This window comes from Glandiceps talaboti, chromosome 19 (genome assembly GCF_964340395.1).
Source record: "Glandiceps talaboti chromosome 19, keGlaTala1.1, whole genome shotgun sequence".
NCBI classification, from domain to species: domain Eukaryota; kingdom Metazoa; phylum Hemichordata; class Enteropneusta; family Spengelidae; genus Glandiceps; species Glandiceps talaboti.
In genome coordinates, this window is record NC_135567.1 from 12,745,559 (window position 1) to 12,765,852 (window position 20,294).

Genomic DNA, 20,294 nt, shown 5'->3' on the forward strand with positions numbered 1-20,294 from the left:
TACAAGATCATATACAATGCACATATAAGCATTAATTAACCATCACGTAAATACAGCTAGATTTATCCAATAAGAAGCAACCTGATGATAAAGTAAGTGTTGTCACGTATCATCATATACATTTCATTTTGTTGACAGATATCGATGAGTGTTTGAATTCACCATGTAAACGGAAGGAGCAGTGTATCAATACACCTGGTAGCTATGTATGTCAATGTGCACCAGGGTATTACAAAGATGGAAACAGCCAATGCAAAGGTACGTTAATTATCTACGACTATTGTAGTGTATTGCTTAATTTTACTGTAAGCATTTGCAAGTCAAATAGCTTATAATCTCAGCGCTTGTGCCACTTAAATGCTAAAAAGGGTAGGGCAAGGAAAGCGAGGATGTGTCACGAATCATTTTCAGAAACCAGAGCCACACAGCCTTGAATCATTTTCAGTGACCAGAGCAATGTAGTATTGAATCCATTTCAGGACCATATATATATATATATATATATATATATATATATATATATATATTCCTTTACAAAGACCAGAGGCATACAGTCTTGAATCCCTTTCAGGAAACAGAACCACCGTCTTACAATTTCAACTGTTTGTTTTGTTTTACACAGCTGCTCTCTCCTTTGATATTGTGTTGGAAATAGTTTCGGTTGATGGTATGGACCTTACACAGTCGAACACTGATCTACTCAATCCATCATCTGCAGTATTCAGGGATGTTACAAGTACAATTATAACTGATGTAAGTATGCATACATGTTTCCCTTAGATTTGTATTGTTTCTATTGAGACTAATCCAGTTAATCGTTCTACTTTTTGCTTTTGTTGTTACCATTAAAACTCGTCCATTCAATCATGTATTGAAAATGATTAACATAATATATTACTTGAATCGGACCTCTGCACACCAGCGTAAGCCATATTAAAATTCACCTAGTAGCAGATTAACTATCTGATGAACATCTCTCTTTGAGGACATAGTTGTTAGGCTCGCTGATCTCCATTACTAGGTAACCTTTGCCCTATGTGAAATATAATGTATTTACATTTTATTTGTTATGTACTATAATGTTGTGACCTGTCCCAGTATTAAAAGTATTTACAGTGGCAGTTCCTGTTTCATTAGTGTTACTGTTTCTATACTTCAGATTGACAGTTTGTTCACCTCATCAAGTTTGGAACAACATTACCTTAATACAACCGTACATAAGTTTGAGTTTTCGGACAACGGTGCTGTTACTTACTGTGTGATGAATTTTAAAGCTAATTCAGGGGTGACCATCAGTGACATCACTACATCAATGAACAATGGACTTGAAGAAGGTGGTGTGTTGATAGGAGATAAGACAAGAATCGTTGAAGACTCATCAGCTTTATCACCAACAGGTATATGTTTTATTTTTACTTGTTATGTTGGCTTGGTGTTTCACTCATGAGACATTTCATTTTTGTCACAAAGATAGACACATTTTAACTCTAGACTAACAATAACAGAGACACAACATACACAGCGGGATCCGTTACCTAGACACATTGAACAGTGATAAGCATTGCTATTCGTTCACACTGAAGTAAAAACTGGCTTCTAATGAAAACATTACAGATGGACTTGATGATTCGAATGGCTTAAATTGTGTACTTTCTAACTGACAATTAACATATCAACTTGACTACTTCTAAACCCCCACTGCTCATGGCACCTATAGATTTGTTTCTTTAGCATTTGAAGTCCGAGGATGTGTAAAGAAACGTACCGTTATTAAAGTGAAGGACCAAAATTGAAGGCAAATTCATGTGTACTGTAATGTGTTGCTGTGCATGCTCTTGGGAGATTATAACAATCGAACAGCACTGTAGATGCAAATATCCCCGGTATAATGCAAATCTAGATAGTTGTCTGTAAGAGACATTCAAACTAACATTATATTATTCTGATATTCAAGGAATAATATTAATAAATTAATAAAAATAAATTCAACTAATACGAGACACTGTATAACACACTTAAATAACTATACAAAAAACCAAAGGAGGCTATATTACACTGTTATTGTGTCTTTTCTTACCACTTTTATAAATAAATCTGGCTAGTCCAATGATTACACCTCTGTTTCTTGTTTGCATAAGTTTAATGGAATTGTATTAGGTTTCAAAAATATTTTCTATCATTATTTATGTCTAGAGTAATTGAAATGTATTTATAGTATCCAAGGGACATTTTTATCGTTCAGTGTTCCAGGGGCATTCCAACGTTTACAATGTTCCTGGTCAATAATTCCCATCTCCAATATAGAATTGTCCTCACGGCACAAAATCTTGTATTTATTATATTTAATAAGTAAGTCCTCGGTTGTGTGATTTAGACAATACACACACAGTGTATTCTTATCTGTTAACGTTATATCTCGTTATAGACGTGGATCATTGTTTAGCTGGTACACACAATTGCAAGGAAAGTGAAAAGTGTGTGTTCACTGGAAACGATGAGTTCACCTGTGAGTGTGCATCAGGATATTACAAGGAGAGATCAGGACAGTGCTCTAGTAAGTAATTCTTCTGAATATTCTTTTTCTGAATTTACAGGAATTATCACATTGATAAAAAAATATTTTCTGTAGGCTATCGAATTTTTAGCACAACTGAACTGAGGTTCAGTAGTGCTAAAGGGATCGCCCGGCGTCTGTCTGTCTGTCTGTCTGTCTGTCTGTCTGTCTGTGTGCCTGTGTGCGTGTGTGTGTGTGTGTGTGTGTGTGTGTGTGTGTGTGTGTGTGTGTGTGTGTGAACAACTTATAAACCGCTGAACCGATTGCCATGATATTTGGTGGGGCCATTGTATTAATAATATTAACTGTGTATGGCTGGCCATACGTTTTTATTTAATTTTGATGCATCACTATATTGTCATTTCAGACATAGACGAATGTGCACCTTCAGCTGTTCCACCTTGTTCATCAACTGAAAATTGTCTGGACTCCGAAGGTAGCTTTAAATGTGTGTGTAGACCAGGACATTTCAAACAGGGTGACGAGTGCATAAGTAAGCATATTAAACAACGTTATATTGATTTAAAGTTAACTCCTACTGAAATCTGATGTCAGTTTATTGCGTACAGAATTACATTTACTAAAAGAATACGATTATGTTGCTCATATCATGACACAACATTGTAACTTCTTGCTTGAACATAATAAGGTCAAAAGATGTACTCTGTATATGTCAATGTACACGTTTGTTTGTGTGTTTGTTTGTTTGTTTGTTTGTTTGTTTGTTTGTTTGTTTGTTTGTATGTATGGTGTGTTTATATCTGAGTACATTTCTATTCCATAGATATCAATGTACATGTCTTTGTGTAAGGTATACCTATGCAGTAAGTATTAATGATCATGTAACATGTATTGTAAAACTATCTTTAATTTCACAGAAACAAAATCATTCAAAGGTGTTATAAAAGTGATAAACGAAGTCTTCACTTCAGCACTTAAAGACCCCCTGTCTGATAAATACAGAAAGGTAGCAGTATACTTCATTGAAGCGGTGAGTTTCATTTACCTTTCGTCTCGACACTATTGTTTTGCGCATGTATATATATATATATATATATATATATATATATATATATATATATATATATATATATATATATATATATGCAAAACTTTGATCACTGTTTACCCCAGCATGGATATTTTACATATACTGATACAAAAGAATGACACTGTATAGTACTCATGTCCTCACTGCACTAACCTGGGATTGAAACCTGGCATGGTGTACTTTTGTATTTGTTACAGCCAGACTAATATTAGTAATAAAACATTTAACCTCATATATACTGTACTGTGTGAGAGCATTTGTAAAGAAATCGAGTTTGGGAATGTTGGAAACCACCACACAGGCAATATCGTGATATTTCATTAATATATATAGAGAGAGAGAAATAAGATTTAATCCGAAAAATATGGATGTTATAAGTCGTAACGTGGAGTTTCATGCTTCCTCAGCGATCATCATGCGACTGATAAATAGAGATTGTCAAGGTCAACATATACAAGTAAATGTTTGTGTATACATTAACTTAGTCTGGTCAAACCCCCTCGATTGGTACAAAAAGTTGTTCATCCTATCAATGAACCGCCAGCTGTTATAGTGACGTAAACAGTGTATAAGTAGCATCCTGAGCTGACAATTATACCATATGTGGACATTACATAACTGTCCCAATAAACACTAACTTTATGACGGACTTTGTTATTGGTTAAAATGTTGTGATTGATTAACAAAGACATGCTGTTAATGACTGTGTGGTTGACTGTGGATGAATTTTAAATTACATCTCAGGACTGATTTGACCAGACTGTGGTTAGACCCCAGTTGGAATCCAGACTAACATTGGATTAAGTTTATAATGCCCTACTACTAATATTGCATAAAGCCTTGCTCTCTCCAGTGAGACACTGAATATAGAGAAATTATATAAATTTTAGAGAAGAAACATGACTATCTGGACGTCCCAATTAAAATTTACTTGGTCGGTAAGACGTAGACAACGTACTTAAACTACAATTTTTTTTCTGACTTTTAGATGAGAAATGTGTATGTTGGAGATCCAGCTACACGTGACACCTATGTAGGATGTGAAGTACTTGGATTCAGATCTGGCAGTGTAATTACAGATCACGTGTTACACTTCAAAGAAGATGCCGACATCATACCATCTATAATAAAGGAAACACAAGACAAGTCGTTAGGGAAAATTACAGTCACCAGTGATTATACACTTGAATATGACACTGGTGATTTTAATGACATGGACTATGAAGGTAAGTTTTATTTCTCAATTTCGTCACGTATAATTATACCTGGCATCAAAGGATCACTTAAGAATTGTGTGTTTGAGTTTTCACGTCATCGTTGTATGTGTTATATCAAATAAAACTAATTGTAACGCCCAATTTCAAAATATGGTTAGTAGGTACGATTTTTTTAAATATTTATTTTTCATCACTACTTTTTTATGTGGTTCAAGTTATGCTTCCCGTTGGTTGTTTATCTAGAGCCATGGTCTTTGTCATGTGGATCCCTCGAGTTGATGACATCTCCAAATCTCACTATTTCTCATGTGACCTTGTACTTTATTTTAAAAAGGTATTGGGTGGAAAGTAGAAAGTTTAAGATAGGATGGATGATCAATTTATAAATTTATATATGTATTTAATTTACATATGGTAATCCAGTTACGTATGCTAATTGATTGTGTGAATAATGAAGCGAATTGTATAGCAAATTAACTAATAGAATGAAGCGTTTACAGTCAAATATATGGTTAATAAACAAAAAACATTTCATCAAATACTTTAACAGAGAATACAGACACTGCTTGCAGTCGTGAATCTACACATGACTGTCCTGATAACTCCACGTGTGTTGACGACAACCAAACAGGTGGTTTCCGCTGTGACTGCAAAGAAGGCTTCCAGGATGTATCTCCTACTGGAAGAGGTAGATCTTGTGTCCAGCCTGATACATCAACTGATCCGGAAGAAAGCAACTTATTTTTGATCATGTCAATAGTACTCAGCATCGCAGGGTTTGTTCTCTTGGTGGGTGTCATTATTTGTGTCTTGTTTTGCTGTCGACGAAACCTGGCCAAAGGACCTTCTAACTTGATGAAAAATATGTCGTACTGGAATGATATGTATCCTTCGAGAGATGATGACGGTGACTGGCATGACGGAAGATTGAACTATGATGACACTATAAGCAGATCTAGTAGTGAAGATTCAGGCGGACGGATGGAACATCTTGCTAGGGTTATGGATAGGGCAGATAAGATTGAGGTATGCTAATACAGTTACATCTATGTATATACAGGATTGAATTTCAAATAGGAATCAAAATTGTAGTACGATAGACTTTCCCAAGAACCAATTTCTATATTACTTGGTACTAGCTTTCTGTTAAGACCTTGATCTATGACCGTGACATTGACCTTAAGGGTCATTCTCCCAAATCAAACCATTTCTGGTATTTCAATGGCATTTTGCAGTATTTTAATGATGCCAATTTCTGTGAAATGCAGTTCAAGGGCAATTCAGATTATTCGCAAATAATATTTGTGGAGTTCGTATAACTTAAAAAAAATATTAATTACATTTGTAGTAACACACTACAAATTATACGATTGCACTACATATATATAATAAGTATATTCACTAGTGTTGTCAGGCGCACCCTTTCTTTAAGACCTTGACCCTTGACCGTTACCTTGACCTTTAGAGTCAATGAATAAAATCAAGTTAAATTTTGAATGTAGCTGACATTTTGTGGATCAGGGGCACAAGTAATACAGAACACTGTAGATACACACATATCAACTTTGATGCTCAAACGTTATTTTTCCAACGAATGAAATCTCAATTCAATTGTCTACATGCATCGTATAAGATGTTGGCTTTCTGGTAATAGAATATTTAGAATGAATATTTATATTCTATACCTCTAGTCACAGCCAAGATAATAATGCCAACCCAAATGTCATGGGCTCCGTTATATGCATCATACTGACTTCTGTAAAATATTACTGTTGATATTGCAATATGAGATATGTATTGTTGTTGTTCTTGTTGTTATTATTATTACTACTATTTCACATATATTTCACCGTCAATCATTATCACATTTTCAGGAATTCCGAATCCAGAGACCTGCAGTCTACCAGCCAAGCCATCCACAACGTGGTGAATTCATGAGACCGTTTGTTGCACGAGGAACAGAAGAAAGAGATATCCACATGCAAATGGTAAGAGAGAGACATAATTTATGAGAGACTTTGAATCATAGTCACAAAGTTAAAGTGTTTCTTTTCTCACGATATTAATTGTACATCCAATTGCACATTCAATATCATTCATATCTCGTTGTTACAGGCTAGAGATAGGAGCCAGGATGTGTCTTCTGTAGACCAAGAGAGTTTCTCGGAGCTTACATTTGCTCTTCAAAGACGACAGGGTCTGATGGAACAACAACAACTACAGCAGCAACGAGAACAACAACAACAACAACAACAACATCAGCCTCATCACCATCGTCAACAACAACAACAACAACAACAACAACAACATGGCACACGGCATGATATGTACCATTAAAGGTAAGAAAATGTGAATATGTAAGCCATCTCTAATGCTGTATAGTATATTTAGTTTCATTGCCTTGCTTTCTATCCCTTGGTAAATTCTTCATTAAAGGTTTTTCTTTACTTTATCATGATGTATATAATCTATTTACGTTAATCATTACATTAGTATATTTATTTATGATTATATTTATTTCATTATATTTTTTGACTTGGGTCACATTTCTTTTCAACTTCAGGTCATCATTCGTGTAAAGCTGAGGAAAAAGATCATATGCAGTGTCATCTAATGAAAGGATATTCCTGATTTTCTACATACACATATCATTAAATATTCATATTCCTCTGTAAAACGATGAAGAGGATTATTTCCAGGAACTGAAATCATATTGAATATATTCAAGAAGAATTTGATAACTTCAAAATATATATTGACGATGGTGTTTACTTGTTTTTTTATGAAATGAAATTAACTAATTTGATATATATATATTATGGGAGTCGTAAAATTAACATATATGTATTCAAGAGATAGCAATTCTGCTACTACATAATCAAGAGAGGAGATATTTAATATCTCTTATATATTAATTTGAGTGGGGAAGTATTACTAATAAAAAGTGATATGACGCGATGGATCAAACTATTGAAGTGATGTAATTACGTATTTCATGATCATGATAAAGGTATATTAGTACATAATATCCATATAAACCTTTAAAGGCATGCATTATGTAATTTCCGTAGTGATCTTTAAAGACAAGCACTGTTTGTAAAATAGAATTAGCTCACCAATGTACACTTGAGCACGGGGGAGAGGGCATAGTTTCTATGATATGCAACCACCACCCCACACACATACACAATCTTTACATTCCATCACATGGCAGCATCAGCCCAAGCTGATCTAAGGGAACATTACAGCAAAATGGCGGAATGCTTTGACTTGCAGACTTACAATTATAGATTTTAAGGATATCTTTTGGAGTTGAGAAGCAATTATCCTTCAATTTAAACGGTTACTCGAGTTAAATTTGTTTATTTTTTCGATGTTAACGTGACAGACAGTTTACCATTGACCATTCATTTAATCAGAATGGGGTAAATCGACAACATATTGCCTAAAGGGTGATTCGAAATGAAGTCTTAGATTTGAAGTAATTATTTTGTTACCGGGATAATGGGATTAAGGACTCTATCATACCAAAGTTTCTGGGGTTATCGCCTGTGTTTCTTGATGCAATTACATCACCTTTGATAGTGTTTTCGGAAATTACAATTCATGAAATGAGTTGATCAAGCATCTCAGTTACTGATTTATGTATTACAAATTATATATAACCACCATCACCACCACCACCACCACCAACAACAACAACAACAACAACAACAACGACGACAATAACTGCAATACAATTGTTGACCACAACTACTATGACAAACAACACCACCGCCACAACCAATACAAACAACAATAACAATGGTGGTGGCAACAACAACAACAACAACAACGAGGAAGGACACAACACAGTCATTACAGTGCCTCATTACACATGACTTTTCATCATAAATATATCAATTGGCATTGCATATTATAATAGTTTCACCTTGAGGAGTGTACATTGAATAAACAGCAAAGATATATATATATATATATATATATATATATATATATATATATATATATATATATATATATATATATATATGTCTTACAGTAATGATTATAATAATATAAAATCTGTCATAATGTACTCATTTACATATTCAGCTCATTCAATATTATTAAATTGTTTATTTTTATACAATTAAATTACAGCAAATTGATAGTAATTGAAAACGATTTCATCTGCAATTGTACAAACATATTTTTTTCAATTCATAACCGCGTCTTTCATTTGTATCAAGAAGTACAATAACACTTTGTTTTCCATTTTATAAATAAAATTGACAAATTAAAACAACATCAATGTGTTTTTTGCTAGTGTATCTGGTAGTTTTTTGTTCACATTGAGGTATGCATGTATGTATGTATGTATGTATGTATGTATGTATGTATGTATGTATGTATGTATGTATGTATGTTTGCTTTAGTGTCTCTGTCTGTATATATGTCTATCAATCTGTCTGTCTGTCTGTCTGTCTGCCTGTCTGCCTGTCTGTCTGTCTGTCTATTTGACTCTCTACATATCTATTTGCATTGCTGCCTTGAAGCAGACAACTTCGCCATGGCACATGGTGTAATTCAATATACATTTTCTGCAACACAGATTCAAAACCCAGCTTTTGCTCAAGATTTAAACTTATCACTACGTTACACTTGAGGTTTGATGTACAGGTAGTGTCTTCATCTGAGCTACCCTAGAAAGTAAACAGTGACGTACACATACATCACAAGTGTTCGTTGTCATGGACGCTAGAGAAATATAATCGATGTATTAGTATGTAAAATACCTGGTGTTGGTTAGCCTTCGTTATCCGATCATTGATGGTCGTTGCCTTATCATCGAGCGAAAATAGTGTAATGTCACATTTAGTCAATAAACATGCGGTAAGCGAAAATGATCAAGATTTCTGTAAATGTTTACTTGTCAGATTAGTTTGTATTGGTTTCAGGAGAGGGTATCACAATGACCCTTGACCCCATTCACCTCCACTGAATAATTCGTGAAGCGATCACGTGGAGTTTACATATTTAAATTCTCCGTTGGGATAATTGGGATGGGAAAATCTTTCAATAGAAATTAATAAGTATTTACAACATGTAAAATTGAATCTACATCTTCCAGTGAATGATTTGTAGTATAGGAATAAATGAACTGTTTTACTTCGGGACGATGCAGACACCACTTATACGAATAAGACGGTTCAATTGTCATGGATAGAATAATGGCGTGTAGAACTGTGTAGAATTAGAACCACACAAGTAAGAAACTTACTTCTGTGGTAGAACGTTTATCTTTACTGTGTAGTACAGCGTTTGTTGTTGTAACAATGGTTATATTGACATGTGTATTCAGTGTGTACTGCAAGTATCAGTGGAAGCCCATCAGAAGGGTAAACCCCTTTTAACAAAAACACAACTTGCAGAGAAAAATGGAAAGACTCGGCGAGTTTAACAGACTTATTCTGCGTAGACCATTTATAATTACACCAATAGTTCATCTCGTGGGGGGAGTTCGAGGGATATTCCATTACAAATGTAGGGGGTGATGGGACGGGTTATAGAAATGACTCCACACATAGGTTATGACAATTTCCTATGGGAATTATTTATATAAACTGAGTGTTTGGTTATGTTGTGTAAATAAGTGAGATATTTTACGCCAACAGTTTACTGCTCACGCATTTAGACTATTACATTGCACAGAAAGGTGACGCATAAACTATTTTTGTTGGTCATTTTATACCATACTGCGACCAATGGACTGGACCTCGCCAATATGTTTCCCCTTGAGGATGCCATATTTTGTGTTTCACTTTGATGTCATATATAATTTGATAAGTTTATATCTTAATATGTAGCAGTAGATGGGCAAACAGTTTCATGAACGTCATGTCCTTGAAATACCTGTATTTTCACTTTAGACATCGATTCAATTGTCTGCAAGTGCCGTGTTATTATACTGTAGCAGTGCATTTCAATGGCTGCGGTCAAAAGTCGCCATGATCTGACAGACAGCACGTATATACATTCAAACTATTTTTAAAACCAGAAATAATTATAACAGCAAGTTGTAAAACCAGCTGCATCATTTAAACCATTTTCAACTGTATGTTTTAAGATCACAAGTTAACTGCAAATCTGACAATAGTGCAATATTTAACTCATAACAAACATTGGCGTGACACGAAAGATTTCGGGGCAAAGGTCAATTTAAGTTTTGTGAAATTAGACAGACTGTTCTCGTACTAGTATATAGTGTACAGACCGTGTGTCACACCTGTCGAAGAAGTTGCATTCTGTTTTCAGAATGTTAAGTGAACCTAGGGTCACTGAGAACTGAATGTGTGTACATGGTGATCAATGTTTACAGTACACAACATTATACAGTCAATGACTGGGTAATATATGTAATGGTTAATAAACGATAGATGAGCAATGGTGCAGATATTGCACAAACCAAATGCTCAACTGGGCTTCACATTCAGGTAGTGCACTATAGCTCCGAGTCGAATCAGAGTTCACTAAGCAGCTTACACTACATTCATACTAATTACACGTTTACATTGCATTATTAAATTGCGTGTATTATTAAATACAAAAAATACCCAATATTGTAACATGCAGCTGAACATCATACAAAAAACACTATATCTCGCACTGTCGGAAAAAAATTATGATATTTGAATGGACAGAGTAAACACACCTGTGTGTGGTCACAAATTGACCAATCGGGTTTGACGATGTTCACACAAATTAACATGTCATTGTATGCAACAAGCCAGTGATTGGCCACTTATGTAAACCAGTTGGCACTTTTGAAACACGTGTTTCTATCAGTTTTGTCATTCCGGGATTTGACTTTGATGCGAGAGGACAGACATGTCGTGGGCGATGACGTTATGGGGTGTTTGTAGATAGCAATCTAGTTTGGCTTCTCCATGATTTCGGGAATGGACTGGTGAGTAATATTTAATTATCATGTCATTGTCTAAATTTGTACGTCATCTTCTGATTTGTGTTTGTTGTTGTATTTGTCCGCAAAACTTAAACCGGTTCTACCTGCCTCAAAATCTTACGTGGTTTCACTGACCACTGTGTTAGCAATATCGCCCCTTTGTATGTCTGATGTAATTTATAGGCCGTTATCCCAGGTACCAAGTTGCAAGCACCGTGAAAAAAAAAGATGCCTAGATGTGCATAACTTCCAGGTAAACTATCATCATGCGATGATATTAACATATGAAAAGAAGTAAGAATGGGACTTCTGTATAAGAAGTTATAGCATGACGAGGTAAAAGTTAGTTCTGGGCAAGTTACACAGTAGCACGATCTGCTGTATACGAGTCCGATTGATCACCATAACTTTCATCGTTGATAAGTGCTGGATTACTCCGATCCATAATGTACATGAAACTGATTGACGTATTCATAGTGGGAGTATGGCTTTGCTGTCTCGGTGATCTGACTTATGGACAAGGTAAGGGATATTATATATACTCCATTTAGCTAGTACAGTTGTCTCACCTTTACTCGCATCAACGTGAACAACATCTCGTCAAAAATACCCATAAAACGCACATTTGTCGTTAACTGCTGAACGTTTCGTATTTACGTAGTGCACTCTTAAACTATATGATATAAGTATTGTCCCACATTTCAAATGAAGAAAAGCAAGTAAATATCAATACTTAAAACAGTCACAGCACGCTTTAAGCAAAGGCTCGTATTTGTGAGGTCGTGCTCCCGGAAATAGAGACGCCTGGCCCGGTGTTGTGTGATTTTCCCGTACAATGAGTTTACCTTCGTTGGGGTGTATAATTGCTAACAAGTTTAGAGTGTTTCTCAATAGTGAGATGTTGCTCTCAGGTGGGTCTACTTCGGAACATTAATTCGCCTAACTAGAATAACCTGTTAGCAGCAATTTTAGGTTTAATAATTACCTGTTGATTTGTGTCTCAGGAGACAGGGTGACTCAGACCGAGTGATTTGCATCTTTTAACTTGATTATGTTTTTCTAAGTTTACGAAACCTGGAGACATCGAATAGTGATAGTGATTGGGTATAGCAATTGTACAATGCATTTTATCTGTACATTTACAACCTTAACACAGAGTGGTATACATACTGTAGAACCAACACCATATAAGACAATGTTATATGTGATACTGTCATCAAATAATGTTACACTACGTGCATCACTTAAAACCATCGCGTCGGACTTTTTTCGTGTTTGTCCAGCCCATGCAGTTTGCAGTTCCGTGGGGAAAACACAAAAATAGCCCATTCCACTTCAGTGCAGACAACTGCAGAGTCAATCATGAACAAATAAATGACGTCTGCCCAAAATACACACGTGCTCCAAAAGTACTAAATAAAGGAACAGTAACTGCCATAAAAAGTAGAATGAATGACACGTTTGTTGAGAATAAAAACAACGCGTTTTCGAACCACTTTAGACAGAATGCCTGACCAGAAACGATTCCCTCTCTTTTTTGGCCGAATACCTGAATAGAACATGTAGTCTTACTGAACAATGACTCGCTGTGACCTTTGACATTTGGGTAGAGTACCTAGTATAGAAGCGACAGTGTAAATAATTCCCCATAGTTATTGAATCGTGGTGACATGCACCATGATGGTATTATGTAGTTACTAGAAACACTTAGTATGTAGTGTGTGCATCAAAGCGAATTTACCCGATTTTAATACCCTTCTTCGTGTTTTTTTCCTAATTGCTGCAAATAACATACACAAGTAACATGTATATACTAAGTCAAAGTAATGTCACTTTCACCTTCAACTATAAAACAGGAATTGAAAGTTTCCATTTTTCTCAAAATGTGTTTTAGAAATTCAAAGACGATTTGTATTTGATAACATGATTACTATACAAACCTTGGTACCACGTTGAGCAATTTAGAAATATTCAGTGATAAACAACCAAAAATTATAAAACTGATAATTTATTGAAGAAAAATAACACAGACCTTTTAAAAACCACAGTTATATCATTTTTTTTATATCAGTCAGTCAGTCAGTCAGTCAGTCAGTCAGTCAATAATTCAGTCAATCAATCAATCAATCAAGCAGTCAGTCAGTCAGTCAGTTGGGATGGGGGCTCAGGCTGTTAGATTTGTTTGCGAAAACAAATACATACAATCCAAAAATAAACAAATAACAAAAGAAAGAACTAAAAAAACAAACAAAACTACTTTGTTTTTATCTGTTTGTGCTTATCTGTTTTGTTATTTATTTATTTATTTATTTATTTATTTATTTATTTATTTATTTATTTATGTATTTATTTACTTATTTATTTATTTATTTATTTATTTATTTATTTATTTATTTATTTTTTGTGTTTTGTTTGTTTGTTTATTTATTTATTTATTTTGTATTTCTTTACATTTGCTTGTTTTCGAAAACAAAACTAACTGAGCCTGAACCCCCCTGTGTTGTGATTTGTATTGTTGTGAAATGTGATTTGGGTCCCACTTAACATACCACACTGTATCATTTCATGGTAGAATATATTCAAACGTCGTGTCCTTCCAATATCTTAAATTTTACTTCAGACATTGTTCCATTGTCTGTTTTGTGGTGCGCTCTTTCACTGTAAAAACGTATTTCACTAGCTAGGGTCACAGGTCGAGTTGACCTGCCGGACAGCACGTATAACAAACCACTTTGATTAATAATGGCTAGGGGTCACAGGTCGACGTGACCAGACCGACAGCACGTATTGACATTCAAATATTTATAAAAAGTTTGTTTCATCATCTAAGGTATATCTAACTTTGTGTTTTAAGTCCACAGCTTATGGATAAAGGTGACAATTCGTTTTGTTTTGTTTTGTTTTGTTTCTTTAACACAAAGGAATAAAAGTCATCGGTGTGATACTAAAAGTATTGCAACCAAAATAATTCTGAGGCAAAAGTTAACTTAATCTTCGTGGGATTAGACAGGCAGTCCTCTTATGGTGTACGTGTGTGCAGTCTGTACGAGACACCTGTCGAATAAATTTCATTTTTTGTTCACACCAAATTGAGTGAATCTAGGGTCACTGAGAGGTGAAATGTATGTGAATGGTGAGCAATGTTTACAATACACGCCATTTTTCACTTAACAACTTGCTAATGTAATACGCATTCTAACACTTTACACGTTCCGTAACAACAAAGGTTTAACAAGTATAAGTGATGTCACTAAAACGGAGCACAAAGCTGAAAAAAAATATTTCGCAGTCGTTTTTGATTAAAAGCTATGGAGATGTAAATCTTAAATGTGAACAGATTTCCAATTTATCAAATGATTTTATTTCATGACTGTGAATGTTGATACATCAGAAAAGTTGTGTAAAAAACAGGGCAACGTATACCCACCAAAGATGAATAACTGTATTACTACACAGTTAAGGAATGAGAATAAATGCAATTTGAGTTGATTTGAAAAACAAAATTATGATATTAAGATAAAAGTATAAAATTAAGTTAAACCATACAGTAGACATTAATTCCATTTTTTTAAATCTAAAGTTAGTAAGAAAATTCCTAACCAGTCAATTTTTTATGTCCACATATTTACTAAAACAGTAGACATCTCTTCGAAATATCTCACAAATCGCTAAAACCAATGCTACCAAAGTCAACACGCAAGGCTCAACTCCTAATAAATTTATTAGGAGTGATAACAATGGTTTAATTCATTACAAAAAATTATTCAAAGGTCATCCCAGGGTTTAATCTCGTCTATGGCGAGGCAAGTTATATTAATCTCATCTCGTCTATGGCGAGGCAAATTACTTATATTTATCGGTGACATTTCCTCATCTCATAGTGTTATTGTTTTTATTGTTGGTCATGTTATTGTCAAAATAGTCAGGTGAATAGAACACGGAATATGTATGATATGGCCAAGGACGTATTTTGATATGACATAGTTATACATAAGTGCCTTTATACAGAGTTCAGTAGACATGGCAGACATGAGAGTATTCATTTAAGTGCCTTCTGAACAATTTGGCTTGACTGGTAAATGGGTGGTATGTCTAGCATTGTGTTCGTTTACTTTATGTCCGATGTACCAGGTACCAAATTGCAAGTCCGGTGAATAGATGCCTGGATGCACACAGCTTCAGGTTACATTCTCATCATGTCATGACATTAGCATATAAAAAGAACTAAGAATGGGACTTCTGTATAAGAAGTTATAGCATGACGAGGTAAAAGTTAGTTCTGGGCAAGTTACACAGTAGCACGAGCTGCTGTATACGAGTTCGACTGATCACCATAACTTTCATTACTGAGAACTGAATGATACCGATCCAGAATGTACATAAAACTGATTGACGTCTACATAGTGGGACTTTGTCTCCTCTGTCTCGGTAACTCAGTTTATGGACAAGGTAGGCGAGTTTTTGTTAGTTTTATGTAATGGGGTTTAGTGTAGTAACGTTTTACGAGTGTCTATATCCCAGTTAGTGTCATGCTTGTAAACCGAAATGACGACTTGTCACCTTCTGCCTTAAATACCCATAAAACACACCTAAATCAGTCATACTTCCAGTTTCAGATTTATAGTGTTCACTATAGGACACACATAAATTTTGCTTTGAAGTTACCTTGAAGGAAAAATCGACAATAACAATTTTAAAAGAAACCTGAGAAATTATAAATTTCTCATTGTAGATGAACATATATATACATGGTTTCGCGAACCCTGGTTGTTAGATATACCACTCAGGCCGTGAACGTAGTGAATTTTCAAACACATAATGCTATTAGCAAGGGCCCGTCTCTATGCGGTCATGCTCCCGGAAATAGAGACGCCTGGCTGTACATAGTATGATTTTGCCGTGCGTTTGTTTGGCGTGTAGTTGCCAACCAGCTTGGGGTATGTCTACTTAGTTTGATATTGCTCTCAGTGGGAGCTAATTGTTAATATTCCGATTCTCTAGAGCAAAATACTTTTAGCACCAATTGTATTTTACTACTACCTGTTGATTCGTGTTCTAGATCCCAGGTTTATGCACATAACTTGGAAATTTGGTCCATGTCCTTTTGCTTCTTTTTGTTGAATATTTTTTTCTTCAATTTACTTATTCTCGAAACATCAAATGTTGATAGTGGTTGGGTACAGGATATTTTCAATTACTGTTATACTTAAAATAATAACTATCAGTGATACGTACACACACACCGTCTGCTCAACACCATGTATGACATACCCTGCAAACAGTGTAATGAATATTACTGTTATTATATACTGTTATAATGGTAATAATGTAACTATAGTATAATCGGTAGTCTAACTGATACATGTCCCAACATCACCTTTATGTGAGTAGATAGCATAATGAGTGTATCGATGTTATTTAATAATGGTGGCCTCCACTGTGATGGTATTGTGTAAATACTAGAAGTAGTTCAGCGTATTCAGCTAAATTATTTTACAGTCTTGCTGTCTAAATGTAAATCTATAATTGTTAAGCTCGGGATATCATAGAAACGTAACTTTTATAATTATTGTTAAAATTGATACACAAATTCAGTTTAAAAACGCAAGTTTGCACCTCTCGCCACTTTTGTTATGGAACTGTACAAGAAGATCATAATTTGATAACATGAAAAATATACAGATGTTGGGTTTTGTTCAGCACTTTTGAAATGTTTGTTGTTAAACCAAGCTGAATTCAAAACACTGATTTTGTGAACATATGTAATACATAATCTTAATAAAACTATAATTACTTCGTTGTATGGATTCAAATATTATATAGTTTGTGAACACAGTACTGTAAAATTAATGAGAGGACGGAAAGACGTATGTGCGAAAACATGTCGACGTGTTTACACTTCTTGTACTAATCACTCCAGGATCAGGGTGAATCATAAATATCTAGGCGACAACATATAGACAGTGGACATTGCACCAACATAGCTTATTCACATTTTGAAATTAGTGTACTGTACCTACTATTTTTTTTGTCAAATTAGACGATGCTATATTAACCAACAGTTGATAATATGATGTTAGTGTATAGACTGGTAATATTGTAGACTTGGTAAACTTAGTGTATGAGCATTTTGAGGTTAGAGTTCGCGAGCTCTAGCTCCCAGACATACCACCTCATCAGGCATGGCACAGTACGAATTCCCCTTACTTTACTTTTTGATTTTCCATTGAAATCACAATGCTGACGTTTGATTGATTTGGGTGGGATTCAAAACAAGGGCACGTCTTAATGAAGTGTTTCTCTGAGACGGATAAATTTTGGGGTGTTAATTCACAACTACCTGTTGATCCGTATCCAAGTGAGAACACGACTTTGAACTTCATGTTATTAACTTGTTTTAGTTTTCTAATTCTTGAGACATCAAATGCTGACATTGAACATTAAAAATGACACTATGGTATCCACAATGTACATTTTATACTACTATTCACAATGTTGACTCGCAGTGGTATTAGTATATTGCACGACTCAACTATTTTCACATTGTAAAAAACATTGTGTTCGTCAAGTCAAGTTTATGTAGTGTGTTTCAATAATCACCTGGGTGACCATAACAATTGAATAGGTTATCGCTCAAGATAAAAATATATACAAAACAATGTAGACTGTGTTTGAAAAATGAGACCACTCGTCAGTAGTTTTATCAGTTAAGTGCCTTTGAGCTAAAAGGCCACTGGTAATTATTATAGTGGTTGTCGGTGGCCGAGTGGTTAAACCACTTGCCTCTTACCGATGCGGTCAGGGCTCGAACTCATTCAGGGTTTGAAAAAAATCACCACACTGTCAATAAGAAGTGTTGTTCAGTTTGACTACTGAATGATGCAGGTTTTCCCCGGGTACTCCGGTTCCCACCTGAGCAGTCACTTATAACCTCTCCCTGTTATTGGGCAGTCAGTGCCTGTTGGAAGGTTTATAAATAAATAAATAAATGAATATATATACATTCATTGAATATAACTGAATATATATATATATATATATTATATATATATATATATATATATATATATATAATGACGAGATAGGCGTTTTGATAGTTATATAGGTTTAATATTTAAATAAGTGCAATTATTTAAATAAATGCAAATTAGTCGTGAATTAGAACAGGAAGACACAACTTAATAAATATGATAAAGATATACATAAAAAATAAATAACTAAAAGTGTACTTGATTAAATCCTTAAACTTGTTCTGTCACTTTGTTAAAAAAATGTCAGGGGTCATCATACACAATTTTGAATAATTTCCTCTGTCTGGCTGTCTGTCTGTCTCTGTCTCTCTCTATCAGTCTCTCTGTCTGTCCCTGTCTGTCTGGCTGTCTGTCTGTCTATGTCTCTCTCTATCTGTCCCTCTGTCTGTCCCTCTGTCTAGCTGTCTGTCTGTCTATCTATCTGTCTCTCTATCTGTCCATGTCTGTCTGTCTCTGTGTCTCTCTATCTGTATCTCTGTCTGTCCCTCTGTCTGGCTGGCTGTCTGTCTGTCTCTGTCTCTCTCTCTCTATCTGTCTGTCTGTCTGTCTGTATGTCTGTCTGTCTGTCTGTCTGTCTGTCTGTCTGTCTGTCTGTCTGTCTGTCTGTTTGTCTGTCTATCTGTCCCTTTCTGTCTGTCTGTCTGTCTGTCTGTCTGTCTGTCTGTCTGTCTGGCTGTCTGTCTGTCCATGTCTGTCTGTCTCTGTCTCTCTCTGTTTCTCTGTCTGTCCCTCTCTCTCTGGCTGTCTGTCTGTCTCTGTCTCTCTGTCTGTCCCTGTATGTCTGGCTGTCTGTCTGTCTGTCTCTGTCTCTGTCTCTCTCTATCTGTCTCTGTCTGTCCCTGTCTGTCTGTCTGTCTGTCTGTCTGTCTGTCTGTCTGTCTGTCTGTCTGTCTGTCTGTCCCTTTCTGTCTGTATGTCTGCCTGACTGTCTGTCTGACTGTCTCTTTCTCTCTCCTCTCTGTCTCTGTCCCTGTCTCTGTCTGTCTTTATCTGTCTGTCTTATTCTCTATCTCTCTCTCTTTTTTTATTAGAGTAAAGCTAGAGAGACCATTTATATTCTCGAGTACGGACACTAAATACAGACGCAAACGTATCTACAACTGTACCACAATAACACATGTCATATAGCGAGCCAATAGTCATTGGATATTTGTTTGAAGTTTATTAATGAATATAATTAGTAAATACTTAGCACATAAATGCAAACCTAGGGTGACTCTTTTGAACCAGTAACTGGAAGAATGTGGGCATGTCAATTTTCTGAGATCACGATGTAGCAGGTTTTATAATAGAATGCCGTCCGGGGATAGTATTTGTCCTAAATTCCGATCATTCAGCTCTTTGCTTGATGTGATTTATAGCCTGTTTACCAGGTATCAAACGACTAGCACTGTGAAAGTTGTCTAAGCAGTAGCAATGCTCTGACCTCACAATTTACGATGTCGTGTTTAGACCTAAACACAGATAATGTGGAATGATAGACGATTTCTTTGTG

At 35.2% G+C, this 20,294-nt stretch overlaps 1 protein-coding gene across 1 annotated transcript in view; it reads left to right on the forward strand.

Moving 5' to 3' along the window:
- The window catches only part of LOC144450002 (uncharacterized), a gene marked incomplete at its 3' end in the record, with an annotated part of 68,285 nt that extends 61,207 nt beyond the window's left edge, over positions 1–7,078 (forward strand). The window contains exons 62-71 of the mRNA XM_078140568.1: positions 139–258; positions 623–753; positions 1,160–1,397; positions 2,426–2,554; positions 2,922–3,047; positions 3,433–3,545; positions 4,594–4,831; positions 5,373–5,848; positions 6,697–6,810; positions 6,938–7,078. Coding sequence (XP_077996694.1) covers positions 139–258; positions 623–753; positions 1,160–1,397; positions 2,426–2,554; positions 2,922–3,047; positions 3,433–3,545; positions 4,594–4,831; positions 5,373–5,848; positions 6,697–6,810; positions 6,938–7,078 — 1,826 coding nt within the window. The remainder of the gene's footprint in view (positions 1–138; positions 259–622; positions 754–1,159; positions 1,398–2,425; positions 2,555–2,921; positions 3,048–3,432; positions 3,546–4,593; positions 4,832–5,372; positions 5,849–6,696; positions 6,811–6,937) is intronic.
- Positions 7,079–20,294: the final 13,216 nt, after the last annotated feature.